This window comes from Oculina patagonica, chromosome 1, assembly GCF_052425735.1.
Source record: "Oculina patagonica isolate OP01 chromosome 1, crgOcupat, whole genome shotgun sequence".
NCBI classification, from domain to species: Eukaryota; Metazoa; Cnidaria; class Anthozoa; order Scleractinia; family Oculinidae; genus Oculina; species Oculina patagonica.
The window spans coordinates 31,013,500-31,034,812 of NC_135758.1; the positions used below are offsets into that span (position 1 = coordinate 31,013,500).

General features: G+C 38.6%; 2 protein-coding genes across 2 annotated transcripts in view; both read left to right on the forward strand.

Annotated features, from left to right (window-relative positions):
* Positions 1–3,597, forward strand: part of LOC144663770 (conserved oligomeric Golgi complex subunit 7-like) — a 33,728-nt gene extending 30,131 nt beyond the window's left edge. The window contains exons 19-23 of the mRNA XM_078524841.1: positions 301–390; positions 1,023–1,137; positions 1,689–1,823; positions 2,564–2,654; positions 2,797–3,597. Coding sequence (XP_078380967.1) covers positions 301–390; positions 1,023–1,137; positions 1,689–1,823; positions 2,564–2,654; positions 2,797–2,875 — 510 coding nt within the window. The 3' untranslated portion in view covers positions 2,876–3,597. The remainder of the gene's footprint in view (positions 1–300; positions 391–1,022; positions 1,138–1,688; positions 1,824–2,563; positions 2,655–2,796) is intronic.
* Positions 3,598–5,801: 2,204 nt separating this feature from the next.
* LOC144663861 (kinesin-associated protein 3-like) lies at positions 5,802–19,879 on the forward strand. Its single transcript, XM_078524940.1, has 17 exons — positions 5,802–5,939; positions 6,086–6,217; positions 7,525–7,679; positions 8,742–8,797; positions 9,486–9,627; positions 10,165–10,386; positions 10,897–10,974; positions 11,473–11,651; positions 11,886–11,939; positions 12,447–12,555; positions 13,277–13,377; positions 14,301–14,522; positions 15,500–15,665; positions 16,268–16,393; positions 16,797–16,895; positions 17,478–17,563; positions 18,327–19,879. The coding sequence occupies exons 1-17, from the start codon at positions 5,911–5,913 to the stop codon at positions 18,936–18,938; spliced, it is 2,568 nt and encodes an 855-aa protein (XP_078381066.1). The 5' UTR covers positions 5,802–5,910; the 3' UTR covers positions 18,939–19,879.
* The last annotated feature ends 1,434 nt before the right edge of the window (positions 19,880–21,313 follow it).

Genomic DNA, 21,313 nt, shown 5'->3' on the forward strand with positions numbered 1-21,313 from the left:
CTCAAATGGGTTTTTTCTTTTTGGTGTCGCAGAGTTCTTCTATTGTAGTACTGAAAGTCGTTTAGGTGTTGAAATATCTGTCTCCCATACCCTCTTTCATAAATTCATAATTTCATAATTTAGAGAAGTAAAATGGTTGCAAATTACGAAAGTTGCCAAGCATTGACGCATTCGATCCTTCTTGTTTACAGCGTTGAATTGTAACTGATTGTCAAGTGTACATGTTTTAGTGTTCGGATGTCTGTGCTTCCATGTATTGTAATTCAAAATGTTTTTGCGGTACCTTTTCCAATTGTTCAGGTTTGGTCGGCCAAGTCTCCCGAGTCTGGAGCAGCGTTAAGTGATGAACTGCCCACATTCAGCTTATCTCCGCTTGGATACATTACACATGTAAGTATTCATTTCTACACTCTAACTTAACGTAAGTTTAGTGGCCACTATAAGTGGCTCTGTTGTCCTGCTGTAGAGACGTTGTAAAGCTAAATGCGATGCAACGGCCTATGTAGTTAGAGAAATAAAAGAAACGTATTAAAGCATCTAGATGTAGTTCACAATGGTAATAAGATAATAACCCACTTTATATTATGGCTGAGCTTCCAGTAAGTCGCGTTTTCTTCGTGTTTTGCGTTTGCAACATGGAATCTACCAGTAGCCTTTAAATTCAAAGTAAATTGTAATTTATTTAATTAATATTTTACTTTTTAACATTGTCAAGCGCCTTTGAATGTATGGAATTGGCGCTATACAAATGATTATTATTTTTATTAAAAAAAAATTTTTTTTTTTTTTTATTATTATTATTATTATTATTATTATTATTATTAGTTAACAACGCGTATGACTCTAGCTACAAATAAAGCAGTTGTTGTCTTTTTAGTCATCATACACATCTCCAAACCAATCTTGAGCTAGCTTGCGCCGGTAAGCTAACTCCTTACTGCACAGCCCAGCTGTAATGACTGTCACTGTGTTTAATTTGAAGTTAGAGCTCTTCTTGACTGACATTTTTTTGTTATAATCAGATTGGCGATTACCTTTTGACTCTTCCTCAACAACTGGAGCCATTCATAACTCAAGAAAACCCTGCATTAGAGGCTGCCATGAAAGCGGGGAACCTGCCCTTCCCAGATCAACAAGGTATGCCTATAACTGCAAAAAAAAGAATCGCGGAGAAAGTTTCAGATTTGTGAAAATAGACACAACCAGTAAATTTTCGTACCCGTTACCCTTTCGTTTTCTTTGTGTTTCTATGCCTTAAATTGTAATAGAATAATTTATGAAATTATATCTATAACTTCTATCTTGCGTGTTTATTTGCGTAACAATGCAATCCATTTTCTTTTAGGAAACTGAAGTTTTAGAAGTGTGCGTTTACGTAGAGTAATGCCTAAAAACTTGAAAAAAAAAACATTCCGGGGAAAATCGCTGCTATGTAACGAGAACGTTGTGTAGCTAGGCTGTATTTTTAGTATTCCTGACTTGTTTCTTGTGATGCCGTTTGTGAACTGGCGCATACTAACACATACAGAACTGGACGTCAGTGTATTCACTCCTGAAAAGTTGATCCTTGTCAGATCGTTAAAAGAAGATAGTCTTCCGCTTTTGTATGGATTGAACGTTCTTAGCAAGAGGTAAAAAATAAAACGAAGCCTTGTAATAACAGTGCTTTTTGTGTTGCTTGTCTTTAGATGAAGATGAACACCACCCCGGCACTTATTGGCTTGGTTCCATCGCACGTGGCACCATGCAGGCTTACACAGAGAGTATCCTGAGGATCCATGAGCTGACTCCATACTCCACTCAACAGCTATTGGCTGATATAGGTAACGTGACGTCTGTTAGCTAAAAAAAGGGCGGGAAACTAATCGCAAATCACTCAACGGCCATTGGCTGATATAGGCAAGGCGACATTTGTTAGCTAAAAAAGTGCGGGAAACTACTTGCAATTCACTTAACAGCTATTTGGCTTGTGAGGTGGTTTCTACCGTCCAGCCCCAAAAAGGCGGGAAAATAGTAGTAATTTACTAATCAGCTATTGGCCGATATAGATGCTTTGACGAATACCAAATGCGCGGGAAACTTCTAGGAGAGTTAATGTCTGCCATCTGGCTCTAAAGGAGCGGGAAATACTACCAATCCAGCTGTATAATGGGTGGACGTCTGGCACTAGCTCTGCAACATAAGTGCCGAAGAAAAAAGGAGAAAAAGCGAAAAATGCGGAACGAAAAAGAACGTTAACTGATAAATTTATCCCGTCCACACTGACCCGGATTAATTTGAAAACGGAGAAATTTGAAAACGCCACGTAAAATGTTTTCCGTCCACATTAACCCGGGTAAATTTGAAAACGATACCCACTTTGGCGAGCGTTTTTTAAAAGAACCGTTTTCGGTGACCGAAATTGCCGGTTCAGTGTGGACGGTTGGCCTAACCGGAGAAAAATGATGCGTTTTCAAATTTACCCGGGTCAGTGGGGGGTGACTTTGTTAAATTTAAGCCATCCACAGCAACTTTTTTGGTTATGCTGAAATGTAATGAAGTACGTTGTTTCTGTTTTTACCAGATTACTTCTGCAACGTATTGGAAGCACTTGAAGTGACACCAAGTCAAACGTTGACGCATATCAATGAGTTACTCAGAGCATCTGCCGATAGGTAAGTCAATAGACTAGCATTGTGGTTAGTTAATTGTCTGTCTGTGTAAACTGTCTGTCCGTGTCTGAATTACTGGTGTACTGAATATTTTTCGTGCTCAGTTGTTGACTTGTTGCATTGACCTCATTTCATTTTTCCTCAGATTCCACGACGTTGCCACTGATCTTGGTGTGGAGGATCGAATTACTATGACAATCGCTGGAATAAGAAGCATTCACTAATTTCTATCAATTATCGACGGACAGTGACTGAACGGATGCCCAGCGTGCGTTTCTAGATTCTCTACCTAAAACCTAATTCTCCCAACAAGAGCTATAGAATCTGCACGATAAGAAGTTAAGAGAATTTCGAGACCGATTTTGAAAATGATTGGTATTCACTTGCGGGGAAAGTGGGATATTCGTAAGGCGCAGAATAAAATCTGACAGACAAAATCTAAAGCGATCACATCTGACCAATCACAACACAGGAAAATTACTCAATTAACCAATCAGAACTCGAAGCAAAACACACAGCCGGCGCCAAGCGGTGGTTAATTCGCGTACGTCAGACACGATTGGTTTTAGCTTTGTTTCTGATCGGTTGAAAAAAAGAAAGCACGCTATAAGGACCTATGTCATTTTAAATACTAACTTGTTCATTGAAAAATGACTTGGTATATGATATCATAGCTCTTTTAGGATCAGAATCATAGCTCCTTTAAGACAGAATCGTCGAAACTAGCGTTTTTTCGTCGATTAATTTTATTACTTGAAAATAGAGGAAGGGGGGAAATAATGAAAGCCTAGTTTTATGGCATCCCGAAAGACGAAAATATTTAGCAATGTATAGATCAATTTATAGCCGACACGAAAATGTGGATGAAAAGATGTATTTATTTGTAAACTCCGATAGAACGTTGTGGGACTGCAGTCCAATAAATTAAAAAAGAAGGAAAACGCCATAGTCGTTGTTGATGTGTGTTTGTTTGACAATAGTTATCACTGCGAGAAAGGGCTGCTGTTTGCACTCATATGAATTCATACTGCTCCCCTACTCTACTCTTGTCGTTGTTGTTGTTGTTGTTGTTGTTGTTGTTGTTGCCGTCGTCTGTATTGTTGATATTGCTGCTGTTGTTGTTGTGTATTAGCAAGCGAAGGCGAAGGCGTGTAGTCGATAACCTTGATCTTTGTTTTAAGCGAAGTATTCCGCCGCGCGCGAGAAAATGCTTGTTTCGACTTCGCGTTCAAATCCTAAGATCCTTTCTTAGCTTGCAGATGTATTAAGGAATTCAACATAACCTATAAAACTGTGAATTGGTCTTCCGCGAATTCAGAATGCAACCTTGGTACTTGTCTCTTTCAAGACTGCAAACAGTCCCTCTTGCGAGCGCGCACCGCGAGCGAAAGGCGTCTACTTGCAGGAAAAAAAATTTCGTTCTCCAACTTTGTCGCAATCTTTTTTTTTTTCTTTTCGTTGTTTCGCCAAATGAAACTCTGTACAACCTTTTTACTGAAATATTTTTGTTTTTCTCTATTTTCTCGATTTGCTAAATATTCGCTCATCGTGGTTTTATGTCTTGCAGATGGCAAAAAGCTAACATTTTATCAAATGTTTTTATGTACTTACCAGCAAGTCCGCCGATCTAATTTCTCTCCACTTCAAGATCGCATTCTTAGTTGTCCTTTTTGTTGTGAAAGTAGGCTGTTTAAGCTCTGAAGTTAGTTGCGGTTATGTCTTTGAAAGAGCATTTTGTTTTCAAAGCGCTTCCCGAGTTTTCTACTTGTTTCTAAACTGTCATCAATTGAACCATTGTCACGTCAACACGATGAAAAGCACGCGCGCGCACTGACAAGCGGACGCGCGTTCGTGGTTATCGGAATATTTGGTTTTTAAGAGCTCGGCGCACTGGATCAGAGAGTTACCGGTAAAATATATATAAAGGAATTCAACCACGAACTATTAAACTATTTGTTTGTCTTCCACGTAAATCAGAATGCAACCCTTCTCAAACCTTGGTATTTGTCCCTTTCAAGAGTGCAAACAGTCCGTCTTGCGAGCGCGCACCCTGAACGAAAGGCGTCTACTTGCAGTAAAAAAAAGGTTCGTTCCCCAACTTTGTCGCAGAATCTCGATTTTTTTTGTTAGTTGTTTCTTCAAATGAACCTCTGTACAACCTTTTCACTAAAATATTTTTGTTTTTTCGATGTTCTCTTCACGATTTGGCATAAAATATTTGCGCTTCGCCTACCGTGGTTCCATGTCTTGCAAATGACTAAAAGCTAAAATTTTAACAAACGTTTTACGTACATACCAGCAAGTTCGCCGATCTCCATTCTCGCCAAGTCAAGATCACATTCTTGGTTGTCCTTTTTGTTGTAAAAGTAGGTCGTCTAAAGCTCTGAAGTTAGTTGCGGTCATACCTTTGAAAGAGCATTTTGTTTCCAAAGCGCTTCCCGAGTTTGCACTTTTTTCTAAACTGTCAGTTGAACCATTGTTACGTCATCGCATTAAACAACGCGCGCGCTGACAAGCCGAACGCGAGCTGTCAATCTCGTTCCCAGAGCCCACGTTCGCCTTGACCACACTACGTATACCGCGTACCTACCATGGATAAGGAAAGCGCGGGCTATGGGGGCATTCATTTGCGAGCTCAACGCACTTCATATAGGAATGTAGCTACTATTAAAATTTCTTCACTTTCTTTTGGTTAATTTTGTATTCACTCATCCCAGTCACCGTTTTGAACCTCATTTTCTCAGTTCTGGTTTCGTCAGTGATTTCTTCTCATGCCTATGCGGCCCAGGCTCTGTATAAGAATTTCTTTCTTGGGATGTTTTTCTTCAGTGGAAGCTAAACCCGAGAAAGCATAACTTGTTTAAATGGCTTTTAATAAACTGGATCCAGGAACAGACATCAAAATAACACAAGATAGAAACAATGCAAGCCAGTTTTATTTCGATTCCTTTTTTGAAAAATAGATGTAGACCGCCAGTTTAGAACATATGCGTGCATTCTCATATTAAATTTTCTTTCCGTTCTGTTTCCTTGAATAAGAAAAGTCCAGTACAATTTGTCGGAAAATCATAACCGGAAAAGCGAATTCCTCTTTCCAAAACAGTAGTCCGTTCCACTCTTGAAAACTGATTTCCCAGAATGCAACACGGGTAATACTATGAAAATGGCAGCTGAAGAAATGTTGTTCGCTTCGTCAAGGTTGGAGAGCCTTTATTTTAAAGCCAGGAAAAACATTTTCTAGCCTCAGCAGAAGTTTAAAATGCAAGACGAGGCAAGATATCTTAAGAGGTGAGTTTGTTTGTGAGAAATAAGTGAACTGCTACAAAAACTGAGCCTTTAAGAGATGCTTGACAAATTTGTCGTTCGCTGCACCTTCGCTTCGCGCGTTTTAGCTTGTTTTTGTTGATTTCTGACTAAGTCTTTCCCTCGTTTAGGAGGGTAAAGGGAGGAAGTATCGATGCTCATCCCACGGAAAAAGCGATTATCGTTAACTATGAGCTGGAAGCTGTTATTCTTGGCGAGATGGGAGAGCCCATGTTGGGCGAGCGGAAGGAATGTCAGAAAATGTAAGTTGAACTTGTATTAATTCAAGTAAATTAGCTTGTAATGATTACTCGCTGGTTAACGGACAGCAACACAAAGGGCTGCTTAAGAAGCTAAGATGAAATAAAGAATACTTCAAATTATTGTACTGTTACCATATATAGTGCGAAAATTTCATCAACACTGCAAATTATTTTTCTCCCGCCAACTGTGGTTTGAGCGTTTTTCGTTTCCTAGTTACGCATAGGTTAAAATGATCACATTAAATGCATAACCAGCAAAAGCCTCTGCTGCACAAATTCGTTGCACTTTTTGTGAAATAAAACATTTTATATTGGTGTTAGTTCATGAAGAACAATAATTTTGTTAAGTTAAACGTCTTTTAATAAATAAATAGTACAAATAATATGTTTTATTGTAAATAACAAAGATGGTAAATTTTAAGTCGGTGATAAATAATGAAGATGAAAAATTCATCTTCATTATTTATCACCGAGATTATTTACCATCTTTGTATTTACAACACATGATGATTTCGACATTGCTGATCCTAGCAGTATGCAGGACGCGTGTCACATATCAACCTAGAAAATGGCCCAGCTCACCACGAGTCTCTCGTAGCTCAGTTGGTTAGAGCGCCCAACCGGTATCTGGGAGGCCATGGGTCGATTCACGTCGGGGACCAGAATTTTTCTTGTCCCATGCTCGTATCATTGTTGAAAAATTCATCTTCAGTACAAATAATTATTGAGAACTATAAAAAATAAGAAGCGGCTTTATGGAGTAAAGTCATGTAAAGTGACTCTGCATTCAAGCCTAGTGACCCATCAGGCCAGAGCTTGTCCTGGTTAATTCTTTACCATTAATCAGCTAGTAGTATATTTTTACCCCCTGGATTGGATGCCAGTCCATTGCAGGGAAGACGCAGCTAAAATACCCAATTTAGAGCCATTTATACATGTAGTACCTTGTTTTAGTTATGAATGGGATTTTGTACCATTCATAAGGTCAGTTCAAGACGTGAACAAGTCCAATGCATGTTTATATATTGAGCAATTTTAGGTCTAAATAATCTTAAAGAAGCCCAGTGCAAGACCCTAATCAAAAATAAGATATATCCTGTTTAGACGTGCATTGTTTTACCGGTAGTCATTGAGCTTTGCTTTTCGTAGCTAATGAAATAACCCCAAGCATATATTTCTATGAATTCCAGCGCCAGTTATTTGCTAGTACTCGTTACCACATTTCCTTGAAAAGCACTCTTCCTTATCATCACAAGTTTTATATTGCTTCTGTCACAACTTTCTCAATATTAATACTTTGTTGACAGAATTCGTCTACAGAGTCTAAATTCCACCACTAATATAGCAAAGCTAGCTACAGAAGTCATTGAAAAGTGCAAGCTTATTCATCCTTCCAAGCTCCCTGAAGTGGAACAGTTGTTATACTACCTGCAGAACAGGAAGGATGCAGGCAAGACGAAAGGTGATTTTCTTGTTGTTGGTTCTTTTTAAGACTTCCTGTATACATCAGTAAACCTGCCAAGTCACCCACCTTAGGCATGAGTCTCATGCCTGCGAGTTGAAAACTTCGTTCTCACGCTCACGAACCAATTTCTCACGTCTAGTTGAAAAATATGAGTTACTACAACCATTACTGACACACTTTCCAAAAAAAATGTAAACTCAAACCAATGCAAGAAATGAAAACTCCATGTAAAATGAGTAAATGATGATACTTTCCCCGAAATCTCAGAGTTTTGACAAGAAAAGCATTGGGAACGAGGTCGTGTTAAGCAAAACGTGTCCTGGGACTGGAACCGGGTTATGTTCAGAACGTCTTCAGAAATCTTCGGACATAGTCGTGTCTTCTTCGGAAAATCCGAAATCCTGGTACTCTCAGAATAAAACTCTCACGCCTTTCACCCAGAAAAAGTTGGCAAGTATACATCAGTTGACCTGTTACGTTTTCTCACAGGGTTGAATTGCGCCCCCCCCCGGGGGGGGCCCTTTTTTTTTTTTTTTTTTTCTTTTTCCTTTTGGGGGGGGTTTTTTTTCCTAAAAATTAATACCGACAAAGTACCATGACTGTTTGAAAGCTAACAGATGTATATCTGCAACTGAAATTGGACTAAGAAGGAGCATCTCCTAATTCATAAGTTTCATGAATTTAGTCTGTTAAATACAGTGTATATCAAATTTTAAGGAATTCACAAAAGATCTCATATGTGGCTCAGCTCAGCCAGACGGGTTCGATTCATTCAGTGCTTTCAGTAAGCACTGGACATGGCTGATGAAACGCATCGACTACTTTGCTATACCTGGCGAAGGAAAGTTGGCTACATGTACCTTTTTTCTCTAATTTGAAGTTACTGAGAAAGACTCTTTTAAACAGTTGGATGCTCTAAGTCAGACCAGCTTCCTACTTTAAATTTTATTGAAACCCTTTGGTAGTTTGCAGTCTGGTAAGGTTGCTTTTGTCCATGATTTTTTTGATTGACTAGGTGACTGATATCTTTTTGTGTAAACTCTTGCTAACACTCTCTAGGTAAAGACAAAGGTGACAGCTTGAAGTATGCAGCTGCTGAATTTGAAGGCACTGAGGTACATGTATATCATAAGTTTTATTAAGTAAATGTAAATGTTTTAAATTAAATTATAGGCAATGAATATTTCTGGATTGTTATGCTGTAACCAATCTAGTCTCTGATTGTAATTATTATTTTTAATGTTTATGGCATTTATGGTTAAACTCATCAAAAATAGATAATTAGACGGATATCATGCTTTGTATGTTGCTGTTACCAAGCAAACTTCCAGCACTGCACAGAGGTACCCATGGCAACCTTGTGAGCAGAAACTACCAGGCATCATCACACTTCAAGTGTCTAATAAGTGAAAACCTTACTGAACTGATAAAAGACAGGGGGGGGGGGGGGATTGTAGTGGGAGGTGATCAAAGATCAACAAGCAGAATTTCAATGTAAAGGCACTTGAGATCCTCAAAGACCAGCAAAAAAAAAAGCAGCTAATGTGCAAAAAAGAACATGAAATGCAAGTCCCTGGAGCTGCCTGAGATCACCTTGCAGGTCATGTGAAATATGGGAAACTACTGACTAACATTGTCTTATTAACTAGGGGCTTTCAATTTTTTTTGGACATTTGAGAGGGAGGGGTTACAATGAGAGAAGGTCTTAATGAAGGGGGGAAGGGTAGCGATGAGCAGTTGTATGGTTAATGTACTACTGGGCTTCAGATCAGTTCTGTAATAATTTTTTTTCCTTCACTCTAGCTTGATGAACAAGCCAACATTAACGACATAGAGGAATATGTGGAGTTGCTGTATGAAGAACTTCCTGACAAGATAAGAGGAACAGCTCTCATCCTTCAACTGTCAAGAAATCCTGACAACTTGGAGGAGCTTGCAGCAAATGGTACTTTTTATTGCAGTTTTCAGTGATATGTGAACTCTAAAGTTCAATCCTTAACTCAGGGTTTATACTTTTTGCTGTCATCAATCAGCTTAGTGGACCTCTCAGGAAACAGAAGCTCACTTCAACCGAGTCAAAAGGTCATGTCCGTCAGTTGTGATTGGTAGATTTTGATCCATTTTGTTTGATTCTGCTTTTCATGGTTCGTTGGCTGTCGCAATATTTATGGTTGATGGCTGCAAAAAACGCAATCATTAGTTGGATTTTGAATTTCAGAGTTTGCATTTCATTGAAAACTGCAATAAATGAATAACTCGTAGTCATGATCAGAGTTCTTGTTAGGAAATCAGTTTTTCTTTAAACAGTGTTAAAGTTAAGATAACACTTTCAAAACTCTTCTTTTAATTATTGCTCTCTGACCTTGTCAGAGTGTAGATCATGAGATTATCACAGCACAGTTTGTGACATGTTCTTTTTTTCAACTGATCACAGACGATACACTGTTTTGCTTGATTTCCTTTAATTTGTCTTCTTTTGCAGAACCAGTCGTGGGAGCCATGGCTAGAAAGTTACGAGAAGACTGGAAGAAAAGCACAGAGCTGACCACCAACATTGTGTACATTTTCTTCTGTTTCTCCAGCTTCTCTCAGTTCCACTCAATCATTATCCATTACAAGATTGGTGCCATGTGTATGCAAGTCATGGAAAATGAGATTAAACGATATGAGCAGTGGTCTGCTGAATTAGAAAAGAAGAAAAACAATATCCTTTTTTTCTGAGAATCTTAGATTTACACTTTCTGACAGACTTTGCTACTGTCCCTTTTACAGAAGTGCCTTAGGTTGTTATTTTTGGGGTGTAGGCTTCTTTGTTCTAGCGTGGGAAGCAAAATAAAGCCATTTGAACAGAAATGGTTAAAAATCAAAAGCCCCAATCTTATACTTGGCATACTCAATATCTCAAAGGTCTGCTAACACTAATTTTTAGATCATTAATTTTTGCTTCATTCCTAAAGTTTGCTTTCAGCTGGCAGCTGTTCTTCCTACCATTATAGTGCAGTTGGTGACCCCTGTGGAGCCTAATGTTGTTCTTCTTAGAAAGGTGGCGGGGAGGAAGAGACAAATTTAATAATCCTACAAAAGCAATGAGACTGAAAAACCTATATTTATTGCGTGACATGTTGTTTTCCATTATAAGTACGTCCAGTAAAAGGGAACATACTATTATTTTGTTCTGTTCAAGTTTGGTCTCTTATTGCCTTAACATGATTACGTGATAACAGAAAGGACTATGAAAAAAGCTACAAGAAATTTCTTGGTCTTGTCAAAAAACAAGAACAGCTACTAAGAGGTAAAGTGAAAGACTATGAACTTAATTTACCAAAAAAAAAACCAGCAAACTGTCTTTTTTTTTTTTACAATGCTCTGATTGCTTATTTATATATTTATATCCTGTGCACCACACTCACCAGTTTGTAAATCAGTCTTTTTACTCTTCTGCCGCATATTAATTACTAGGTGACTAATTACCAAACAGATGTACAGTAATATTAAGAGCAAACACAGCAAATTATTCAAGTCATACTCAAGTTAAATTATTTTCAGCCCCTTCCATATGTCACCTGCACTGTCATTCACGTACCAACTAAACTAATGTGGTGTTTCTAATTCCCTATGATCTGGGAACTACAAATGTAGGACCTGGCTGTTGTATGTACCCATACTGTCAATGTTTTTTAACTGGTAATTTTCTGTAAGTAGAAATGGGTGTCTTTGTTCACTTCAGTGTGGATTTCGATAGTTGTGCTCAAAGTTTTTACTTTAATTCTTACTTTTTTTATTCTTTTAGTTTTGTCATATTTGCTGCTAAATCTTGCTGAAGATGCTAAGGTTGAGATGAAGATGAAGAACAAGAAGATTGTCTACATGCTGGTGCAATTGTTGGAAAGGGACAATGTAGATTTACTGATTCTGGTTGTTTCCTTTCTAAAAAAGCTTAGTATTTTTGTGGAAAACAAAGCAGAAATGGTAAGGTATTAACCAAATTGTAATTTAAATATGACCAATCTAAAATATTGTGGACAAATAAAGTTATAAAAGGAGGGCCATTCAAAAGTATTTAGTCAACTGAAATTTCATATTTAACTTAGTAGGTCTTTTGTTTTTTAACTTATATTTATTAGAAGGTTCCTCTGATTTTTTCATACAGTGCAATATCTCAATTTAACATAGGAATTTCACATTTTCATTTTTTTTTTCTAGGCTGAATGTGGCATATTAGAGAAGCTGGCCAACTTAATTCCTCACTCAAATGAGGTACTTATTGTGGTTTTCAGTGATATGCGAACTCTGAAATTCAATCCTCAACCAACGGTTTACGCTTTTTGCTGCCATCAGTCATCTTAGCTGACCTCTGGGGAAACAGAAGCTCACTTCAACCGGGTCAAAAGTTCACGTCTGCCATTTGTGATTTGAGGATTTTGATCCATTTTGTTTGTTTCTGTTTTTCATGGTTTGTTGGCTGTCGCCATAATGATGATTGACAACAGGAAAAAATGCAATTGTTATTTGGATTTTGAATTTCAGAGTTTGCATATCACTGAAAATGGCAATAAATGTTAATAACTTTATTCAGTAACCTACTTGTATAATGTGCACAATGAAGCATGAGAGGCATTATTTCTTCGCACTTCTTGATTTTTCATAAATGCATTTTTGTGTAGTACTCTGTAGAGCTCTTATTATAGGAAATGCTACTTACTGTTTGTAGTTATCCTGGCCTCAGGTCCCTAATTTTATATGTTGCTGTTTGTTGTGTTTCAGGATCTTCTTAACATTGCTCTTCGCCTGCTCCTGAACCTCTCCTTTGACACAGATTTGCGAGCTAAGGCTGTGAAAGCTGGCCTTCTACCAAAACTTGTGCAACTTGTCTGTAAGTTCAGTCCTTTATTTGTACCGCAGTAACCTGATATTGTTACAATACATTTTCATTGAATTGATTGTCATGAGGAGTCACTGAGTGGTCTAAGAGTTAGTGCATAGCATGCTAGCAGACCTACCTTTGGTCTTGCTGGTTCTCCACTGGCTCACATCACTTGCTGACATCTTTGCGCGGCTATCCACTGGTATGTGAGACCCAAAGGTGACCCTGCTTGTAGGCTAGTTAGTGCATTGAGAGATAGAGAATTCAAGCCCTACAGTGTTTTGGGGTAATGTTCTTGGGCAAGAAACTAAATTTACTTTTGCAGTGCCTCTCATCCCAGAGTATAAATGTGTAAGGACAAATCATTAGGGCAATACTTATTGAGAAGTAACCTGACAAAGACTAATATTCTATCAAAAATATGGGAGGGAGGGGAAGCAGCAAAATACTCCTAGACACTTAATGCTGAAGAAACTGAACTTAATCAATGATCTAGTTAAGAGCTCCTCTATAGTTCTTGTGTAGAATTGGCCAAACACATATGTCCTCTGGGTTCATATATAACTGCACTATGTCATGAAAATATAGCCAAAGCAATTATTTGGGATGGCCTTCATGCATTGATCTGTAGCCTAAACAGAGTGATTCTGAGTCTTGCTGAAATTAAACTTCCTTTTCAGACAAAGCAATTAATTTTCTAATTTTTTTTAAATATTTTTTCATCATTTAGCCAATGAGATTCACAGTGTGGTGGTACTTTGTATCTTGTACCACATCAGTATGGATGACAGATTCAAGTCTATGTTCACCTACACAGATTGTATACCTATTGTAAGTTGTAGTATACCTATTGTAAGTTGTAGCATATCTATTGTAAGTTCTTGGCATGGAAATTTTAACAATCATTTACATTTGCAAACACTTTTGTTGGCGACACTTTAAGTTACATGTTTTATCCACATTACTAGGCTATTTCTCACTCCCCACCCCCACCCCTTGTGCCTTCCATTTTGCACTGGTATCCAGTTCTCTTGTGACTCTTTTTCCACATTCAACGGCCACAAAAAATTATGAGAAAACAGAGGGCTGTGAACAGTCCTGCACATTACAGCCCTGGTTTAAGGACCTTGTTCGGTTCTGAAAATTTGGTTTATTGTAGATTTATTATATCTGATGTTTTTGACCAATCAGGAACAAATTCTGGTCAATAGCATGCATTTAACTCTCTCACACCTTTCATCACATCTTGGCACTGTTTACATCTTCCGTATTAGCTTAGTTTGTTATTTCTGGATGTAGGAATTCCTTGGAAAAAAATATTTCGTAGATTATTGGTTAGACTCGAGGCCTCTTTTCAACTAGGTGATCCCTCTTTTGTTTAAGCCATCTACCAAGTTTCAAAAGAATCATGCAAAAATGGTCAGGAAATGGTCAGGGAAAAATTAAATTCTTCAAGGTCTTGAGGGAAAAGTCAGGGAACTTTATTTTGGGTCACTCAGGGAAAATTGACAATTTGAAGAAAAGTTAGGAAAAATTGGAATAAAACACGACTGATTTCATACAATTGATGGCTGGAAGAAACATGTCAGGTCAATGTGATCTCAGCGATGCATTTCTCTTGGAAGTGGAGGCTGGAGGCCACTACTATATCTGACATTTTGTGTATATTGGTCAGGGAAATTTTATTTTTATCAGGGAAAAGTCAGGGAATTTTGAAAACTGATGCCTGTAGCAACTATGTTGTTGCTTATTAGATGATGCAGATGATGTTGGAGTGCCCTGGAGATCGTATTGACTTGGAACTGATTGCACTGGGTATAAACCTGGCGGCTAATAAGAGAAATGCACAGCTGATTTGTGAAGGGCCTGGCTTGAGGCTTCTGATGAGAAGAGCATTCAAGTTTAATGATCCTTTACTGTTGAAGATGATCAGGAATATCTCACAACACGATGGACCTACCAAGGCTCAGTTTTTGGTAAGTAGTACATTCATGCCAGTATGGAGAGTACAGCCAATCAGAACGCTAGAGCTGAAGCTGTTACATAATCGATGATATTACTCGAGTTTATGCAAAAGTGTTTTTCCGCCAAAGTTTTAAGTGTCCATCGTCATAGTCATAGTATAAGTGAAGTGCCAACCTGTGAAACAAGGCCAGACCACAACACTGGGAACTCTGTGCTCTACTCTTTGCGATAACTTGAGTGTGCATGTTCTTTAATGTGCCCTGCTGACCATATAACACTGAAGATGCATGAGATGGGGCCAACGGTTTATCATCCTTATCCGAGAAGACTTTGCAAAGGCATGTTATTGCAAAGGCAGCACATTCTTCTTAGTTATTTTAAGACTCTGAGTGTTGGTCCAGTCTGGGAGTTCAACCAGAGACCTCCCACACAACAGTTGGCGCTCTACCAACTGAGCTTACCGGTCATCATTTCTAGTTATCTGAAATCACAGCGTGAATTCTTTAGTCTGAATGAGCAGAGGCATTGAGGCTGAAATTCAAATTATGATTGCTTGTGGTATTTCAAGACAAAGAGCTTCGCTGATCAATAAGCACTTATCCTGCAGTCCTCTAAGAGGATAATCAAGCTTATCTCACATTTTGGTGACTTCAAAGGAATTAATTAAACAAAGATACTTAATTTTATAGCAACTTGAATAAGTACACCCTTCTTCAGAAAAGTAATTTTTTATAAGGTGTAGGTATACATGCAAGTATTTGTGTTGAATTCCTAGGTTTTGTTTTGTAATTGTGATGGCACAGTTGCTTCATGTCTAAGTAATCATAGTAATCATAGTGATTTTCCTTGGACAATTCTGTCCAAGGGGGAAAGGGGCAATGAGGTAAACCCTATGTAAAGCACCAACCCGTAAAACAAGGCCAGACCACGACACCGGGAACTCCGTGCCCTAGGCCATCATGTAACTTACACCATTGTGTCTAAACAGGAATACATTGGTGACCTTGCTAATGCTGTGCGGACCTGCCCAGATGAAGAGTTTGTACTAGAGGCACTGGGAATCTTGGGAAACCTAACAGTAGAAGATGTGAACTTCCAACAGCTCTTAACCGATTATGACATGTTGAATTACATTAAAACTAAGCTACAGCCAGGTGAGAGAGTATCTCATTGCTGTTTATAATACATCTGATATAAAATTTGGAAGTGTTCATCAGAATCAAAATCAGAAAGAGAGAAACAGTGGAATAGCATATGCCACTGTTTGGTTCTTAGTTAGTTAAAATAAAAGTGTGATAACAAGGAGTATGTGAAGTGCTGGTTATGTTTTTTTTGGCTTGAACAATAAAAGTTTGTGTTAAAACAGCTTTCTGCTAGGTAGAAAGGTAGATTAACACTGCTAACCCGGGGTACTGTTCACATTTAATGGTACATCACTGCTTCACACGGCCTAACTATAACTGAACTGATAGTTAACTGGAACCAGTGGAACTCGCCAAGGCCTCAGCTGGCACTGAACTGAAGATCACGAGCTTACATTGTGAGTCTGTATTCTGTGTAACGTAAAATTATGGCATGAAGTACTTTTCCGATTTGTCTATGAAACTGTTTGCGCAACTTTGAATTTTCACGCATTTCTACCATGGTCTACTTAAAATTTGAGTGACTCTTTTGAAATTCTTAAGAGGTAAACTTTCCGTTTTGTAAAATGGCCACGAGGCGTTGCCTTCTCATGTAGAATAATTTTTGATTGCAGGTGTAGCCGAAGATGATCTTGTTCTTGAAGTAGTGATCTTGATTGGCACGGTGTCCCTGGATGATGAGTGCGCCACTGTGTTCGCAAGGGAGGGTATTATTCAAATGCTCATAGACTTGTTGAATGGTAAGATTCACCAACTCCATGTACTCTACTTAGTACTCTGTAGCTTACACTGATCGAGGATCATATCAAGATTGCATTCCTAAAAGCCGCTGAAAATGAGAAGTAGTTTACTTTCAATTGATTGAAACAGTGATTCGTGACTTCTCTTTAACAGGAATGGAGCCTAGTAAGGAAATCAAAGGGCGGGTTTTTAAAGTGACATACGAGCGGGGAAAAAGTGGCACGCGAGAACAGTTGTTTTAGGTTTGCGTGTAGCTGCATGTCCCAACATAATAGAACATTACATGCAGTCCAACTGCATTCAGTCGAAATGTCGAACGCCATTCCCTTCTTTGAGGAACTTCTTCAGCATGTTGTTTGTAGTGTATCTGATTTGCAGATGTCATACCTTTCACCTTCACAGCTAAACAAGAGGATGACGAAGTTGTATTACAAATAGTTTACGTGTTCTACCAAATGATATTTCACAAAGCGACCAGAGAAGTCATCATCAAACAAACACGTATCCTTTTGAAATTCTAGTAAAGCTGGAGGCCATCTGTTTAGATTTCAATTGAACACTATATAAAAGGTTCTGGTTAGAAGCTTTACTCACTAGGTAACTTACTTGTCTTCTTGACGGTGCATTTTAAAGGGACTGTGTCACGGCTGATTAAAGTTTATTTTATTTAGTTTTGCCAAATACTCGCTATGAATCCTAATGTTTGCAAAGGAATTACTTCTATGTATCTAAATGACAAAACCATAGCTTCATCGTATCCAACTTTGTCTCCCGGGCGATAAAATTTAAAGTTACAAGCAAACGAGATTAACTTTGAAAACTGTTCCGCCGGACCATTTTTCAAAAACCCATATCGCAATCCGTTTCAATCTTCGTCATTTCTGGCCATCCGTACCTTCTTTTGTATTTACTGTGCTATCGAAATGTCCCTTCACTGTTTTAGGAGGTTATGTTTATATTTCACTAAACTTGAAGGTCATTTTCCCATGCCTTAATTTAGCTAAAATTCGTGACACAGCCCCTTTTAGGGGAAGTCACATATTGATCACTCTTGATATTTAGCCTTAACATGTGGATTCTCAGAGGCTCCAGCTTATCTTATTGATCTTATGCATGACAAGAACACAGAAATCCGCAAAGTCTGTGACCAGACGCTGGATATCATTATGGTATTGTACTGACATACTTGTTTCTTGTGTGTGTAAAGGTGTAATGCCTTTATGAAGGTATCAAAGCTACAGTCTTTATCCTTTTGATGTCCTTCGCCACGCGTTTTAAGGACTTTGCCACTGTGATATATATTTTATTATTTTAGTTTTTTAGTAATATATCAAACACAAGAGACAGTGTTTCAGCGGGATATTCAAACACCAAGAAGAGAGTTGAAAATACGACGCGCAGCGGAGTATTTTTTGACGAAATTCGAGGTGATTGGATAGCCGATGAAACACTGTCTAGAGTGTTTGATATATCTTCTCAAACGAAACAAAAACTACGGAGTAAACGGAGAATTGAAATTGTAAACCTGAAATCTATGCTAATTAATTCCGGGTATCCAAACCTCCTTCACAGTTACGGTAGGATTTTCATTGTTTTAATGAGTTTGAGAAGTAGAAGGAAATTACTGATTTGAGGCCAAAAAGTTTACTGTTCACTTTCCACATTTTACATCGCTCCCCATACGTTAGTGCTACTTTATAGGTAAGGCGAAGAAGGAGTTTAAAGAACTTGCAATACCTACTGCTAAAAGTCACAGTGATCTTCAACAAAATTCAACATTTCTAGTCATCCCTTCTCGGTTCATTCAGAGTCTGTCATGGAAACCAGATAAAAAAATAAAACTATTTAGGTCGCAACCACGTTTTAGTAAATTGACTTTGATAGTCTAAATCATTTAAAATAACTGGGATATTTTTTGTTTCTAAATTCTAGGAATATGATGAGGAATGGGCAAAGAAGATCCAAGCAGAGAAATTTCGCTGGCACAACTCTCAGTGGCTGGAGATGGTAGAAAACCGAGTGGCAATGGAAGACAGTGATGGGTTGATGTACGGTGAGGACGCATTCATGGACGGTGATCCGCTCGATAGACCCGAGCTCTTCTACGGTCATCCCGGATACGACGACCCTGTCACGCTCATGTCACGTGAAGGGGCCATGACCCCGGATTACATGATGGAGGATCCGGGCGAGTACGGGATGTATAACGGCGAGGCATACCTGAATGCCGCGGGACATCCCGTTAGCCCGTATGCCATGGCGCAGTATCAGGGATACCCTGATCAGGGTATGAGATATTTAACTGCGGAGGAAGCAGCCATGGGAACGTGGGGACATTTGATAGATGACGAGGCTGACCAGGGGCCTTATGGTCCCCCACAAGGTCAGATTGCTCGGCCCAGCAGCCGGTATGGTCGGCCTGTGTCGCCGGGATACGCAGAGGCTTATGGATCTGACTTAGCAGAACCTGATACTGATATTTATGGGCGCCCTGTGTCGAGAATGAGATCGAGCTATGACGAAATGCAGTACGGATACAGATAATAATATTAAGTAGACACAGTTACCATCACAGGAACTTTATGAGCATTTTAAATCTTTTTTCGTCTTTTTCAGTTACTGAATAACACCTTCGGCATTTGTTGGATTCTTTTGAGCAGCAACATTTTGGCGATTTCCTCATAGTTCATCTACCTTGTTACTAGGGTGTTTCTCTTTTCCTCGGCTTTAGTAGGCGGAGAGAGCCTAGAAACGAGGTTGTCAGTGGATGTTTTTGGTGTAAACTTCCCTCAGTTCTTTAGTTTTATTCTAAAATTGAAACATTGAACTCCAGCGGAAATCGAAATTTGACTTCTCTTTGCCCTACCTAAAAGAAGTAGCAACTAATTGGAATTTATAATCTGGTCATCTCAGGAAAAAATTGTCTTGCATGTAAAACAAAATTCTTCTTGTCAAATTGTACAAAATAGATGGAAAGAAAAAGAGAAGTAGATGGCGACCTGTGGGTCCTTGATAAGTTGTATCTTGACAGTTCCTTCCTTTGTCTAAGGACAACGCCTTACCCAAGTGCGTTTTTAAGTATTTATATTTATTGTGAGCGTCTGTAGATTGATTCCCTTTGTACTACACAGTTGGAGCCCAGATAGTTTATTTACACTATCCAACAGAAGTTACTTAATTCCTAAATTCTCCTTACCTTCTTATAAAATTTATGAGGTACCAGGTGATGAAGTAGCTGATCATACTAAAAGGTTTGTTGATTTGAATCAAATTCTCCCAAGGTGAATTATGGAAAATGTATGGTAATAGTAAGGAGAATTTTGATACGGTTGAGTTTACTCAAGCGTTGTAAATTTTAATGTAATTGGTGTTTTATCTCGTTGGCCAGCAGGATTGGCAACTTGTAAATACGTTTAAAATCGCAATTACCTGTGTTCATTTTGCGGGAAAGTCCTCAAACACTAATAAAGCTCACTGGAAACTTTTGTGGGTGTTTGTCTCTTGAAATTGGGTTTTATTTTTCATAATTCCTACTTTTTAAGCTCAATTGTAAAGTTGAGAATGAAAACACCAGAAACCTTTTTCAGGCTTATGATGGAGTGCTTTGTGTTCTTTAGTAGTGTACGTACAGTCGAAGAGAGAGTTTTAAGTTTTCATTTGGAATTGCGTCCACGAGAATTCATGAAGCAGTGGTTGAGTCAGAGACGTTACTTAGCAACAAGAATTGTCATGACGACAAGCTAGACAGACAACTTCTCGATGAACTTCGTACCCAGGCAGCCTCTGCAGTGTATGCAATTTTTCTGATTGGTCATAAGAAATTGGAAACTCGTCATCAACTTTATTTTTAGTTAGTCCTTTCTCGCGTTCCCCGCTCGCTCTCGCGCTTGGCTCTCGTGAATCGCGTTTCGCGCTGTGCCCCGCGAAAGCGCCTGTTCCTTGACCTTGCGAGGATTTGCTACAAACGGCATTTTTTCATCTATTAAATTCTCGTTTTTCTCCCTCTTTGTATTGTGTAATGTAAAGTAGTAAGCTGCGACTAATTTATCTTTTCTATTTAATCGCAAATCGACTTATTTGAAAAGCCATGGCTGGAGTGATCTGCGAAAAGGAACATCTGAAGATAGGAACTTTTCACTGACGGAAATTTCTAACCTCAAAGATTGTACTTGTCAAGAAGATCGATTGGGCTCGTTTCGGCATTCATTACTGACAACAACGATCTTATTATCTTAGTGTGTAGTTTACGCTGAATATTTTTACTTTGTTTTCACTGTATATTTTCAGGGGCTCGTAGGGCTAGCAAAACATATAAAAGAGAAATAGAAAAACGCGCGTGAAAATGGCCAAGAAAGGATTTATATTCCAACATTTTTCTTTCCTGAAAACAAGACTTAGAACTTAACTGTGATTGTTTCGCGCGTTAGTTTTATACTGAACTGAGTAGTTGCGCGAGTAAAGACCATTATAGAACTTTCCATCCCCGTTGTCGTTTTCTAAGACTGGAAAGAGCTTGTAGGGCCTTTATATAGCTTCTATGTAGAATATTTCGTGTTTGAGCGCTTGAGCGAGAGTCGCGCAACATTAAACAGACTGCGAGTAGCTTTTCTATAAATGGCCAGGGTGCGCTTGAATGAATCTTTATCCTTATTTTGATTTTGCTTGAGTTTTCCTTATTTGATTAAGTTGGGAAAGAGGAGGGGCTCAAATTAACACTCCTCAATCACAGAGGAAAGTCACTTATGTCGCGCGTGGTTTCTGCTTCATTTTTCCCTGTTTTGTCGCCTGCGTGGATGTCGCGCAGAAATCGCGCACCTCAAAGTTTGCTACGCGTGCTTCGTGCCTTCACGTTTTCAAGTGCTCAAGGGATCATATCTTTCGACTGATAAAATTTAAGTTTTTTGGTCGTGTTGAGTATG

Bases quoted from the DNA above. Each gene is read 5' to 3' on its own strand.
- LOC144663861 (XM_078524940.1), top strand. From the start codon at position 5,911: ATGCAAGACGAGGCAAGATATCTTAAGAG. The intron at 7,680-8,741 runs GTGATTTTCTTG...AACACTCTCTAG, and splicing joins GGATGCAGGCAAGACGAAAG to GTAAAGACAAAGGTGACAGC. The intron at 12,556-13,276 runs GTAAGTTCAGTC...TTCATCATTTAG, and splicing joins AAAACTTGTGCAACTTGTCT to CCAATGAGATTCACAGTGTG.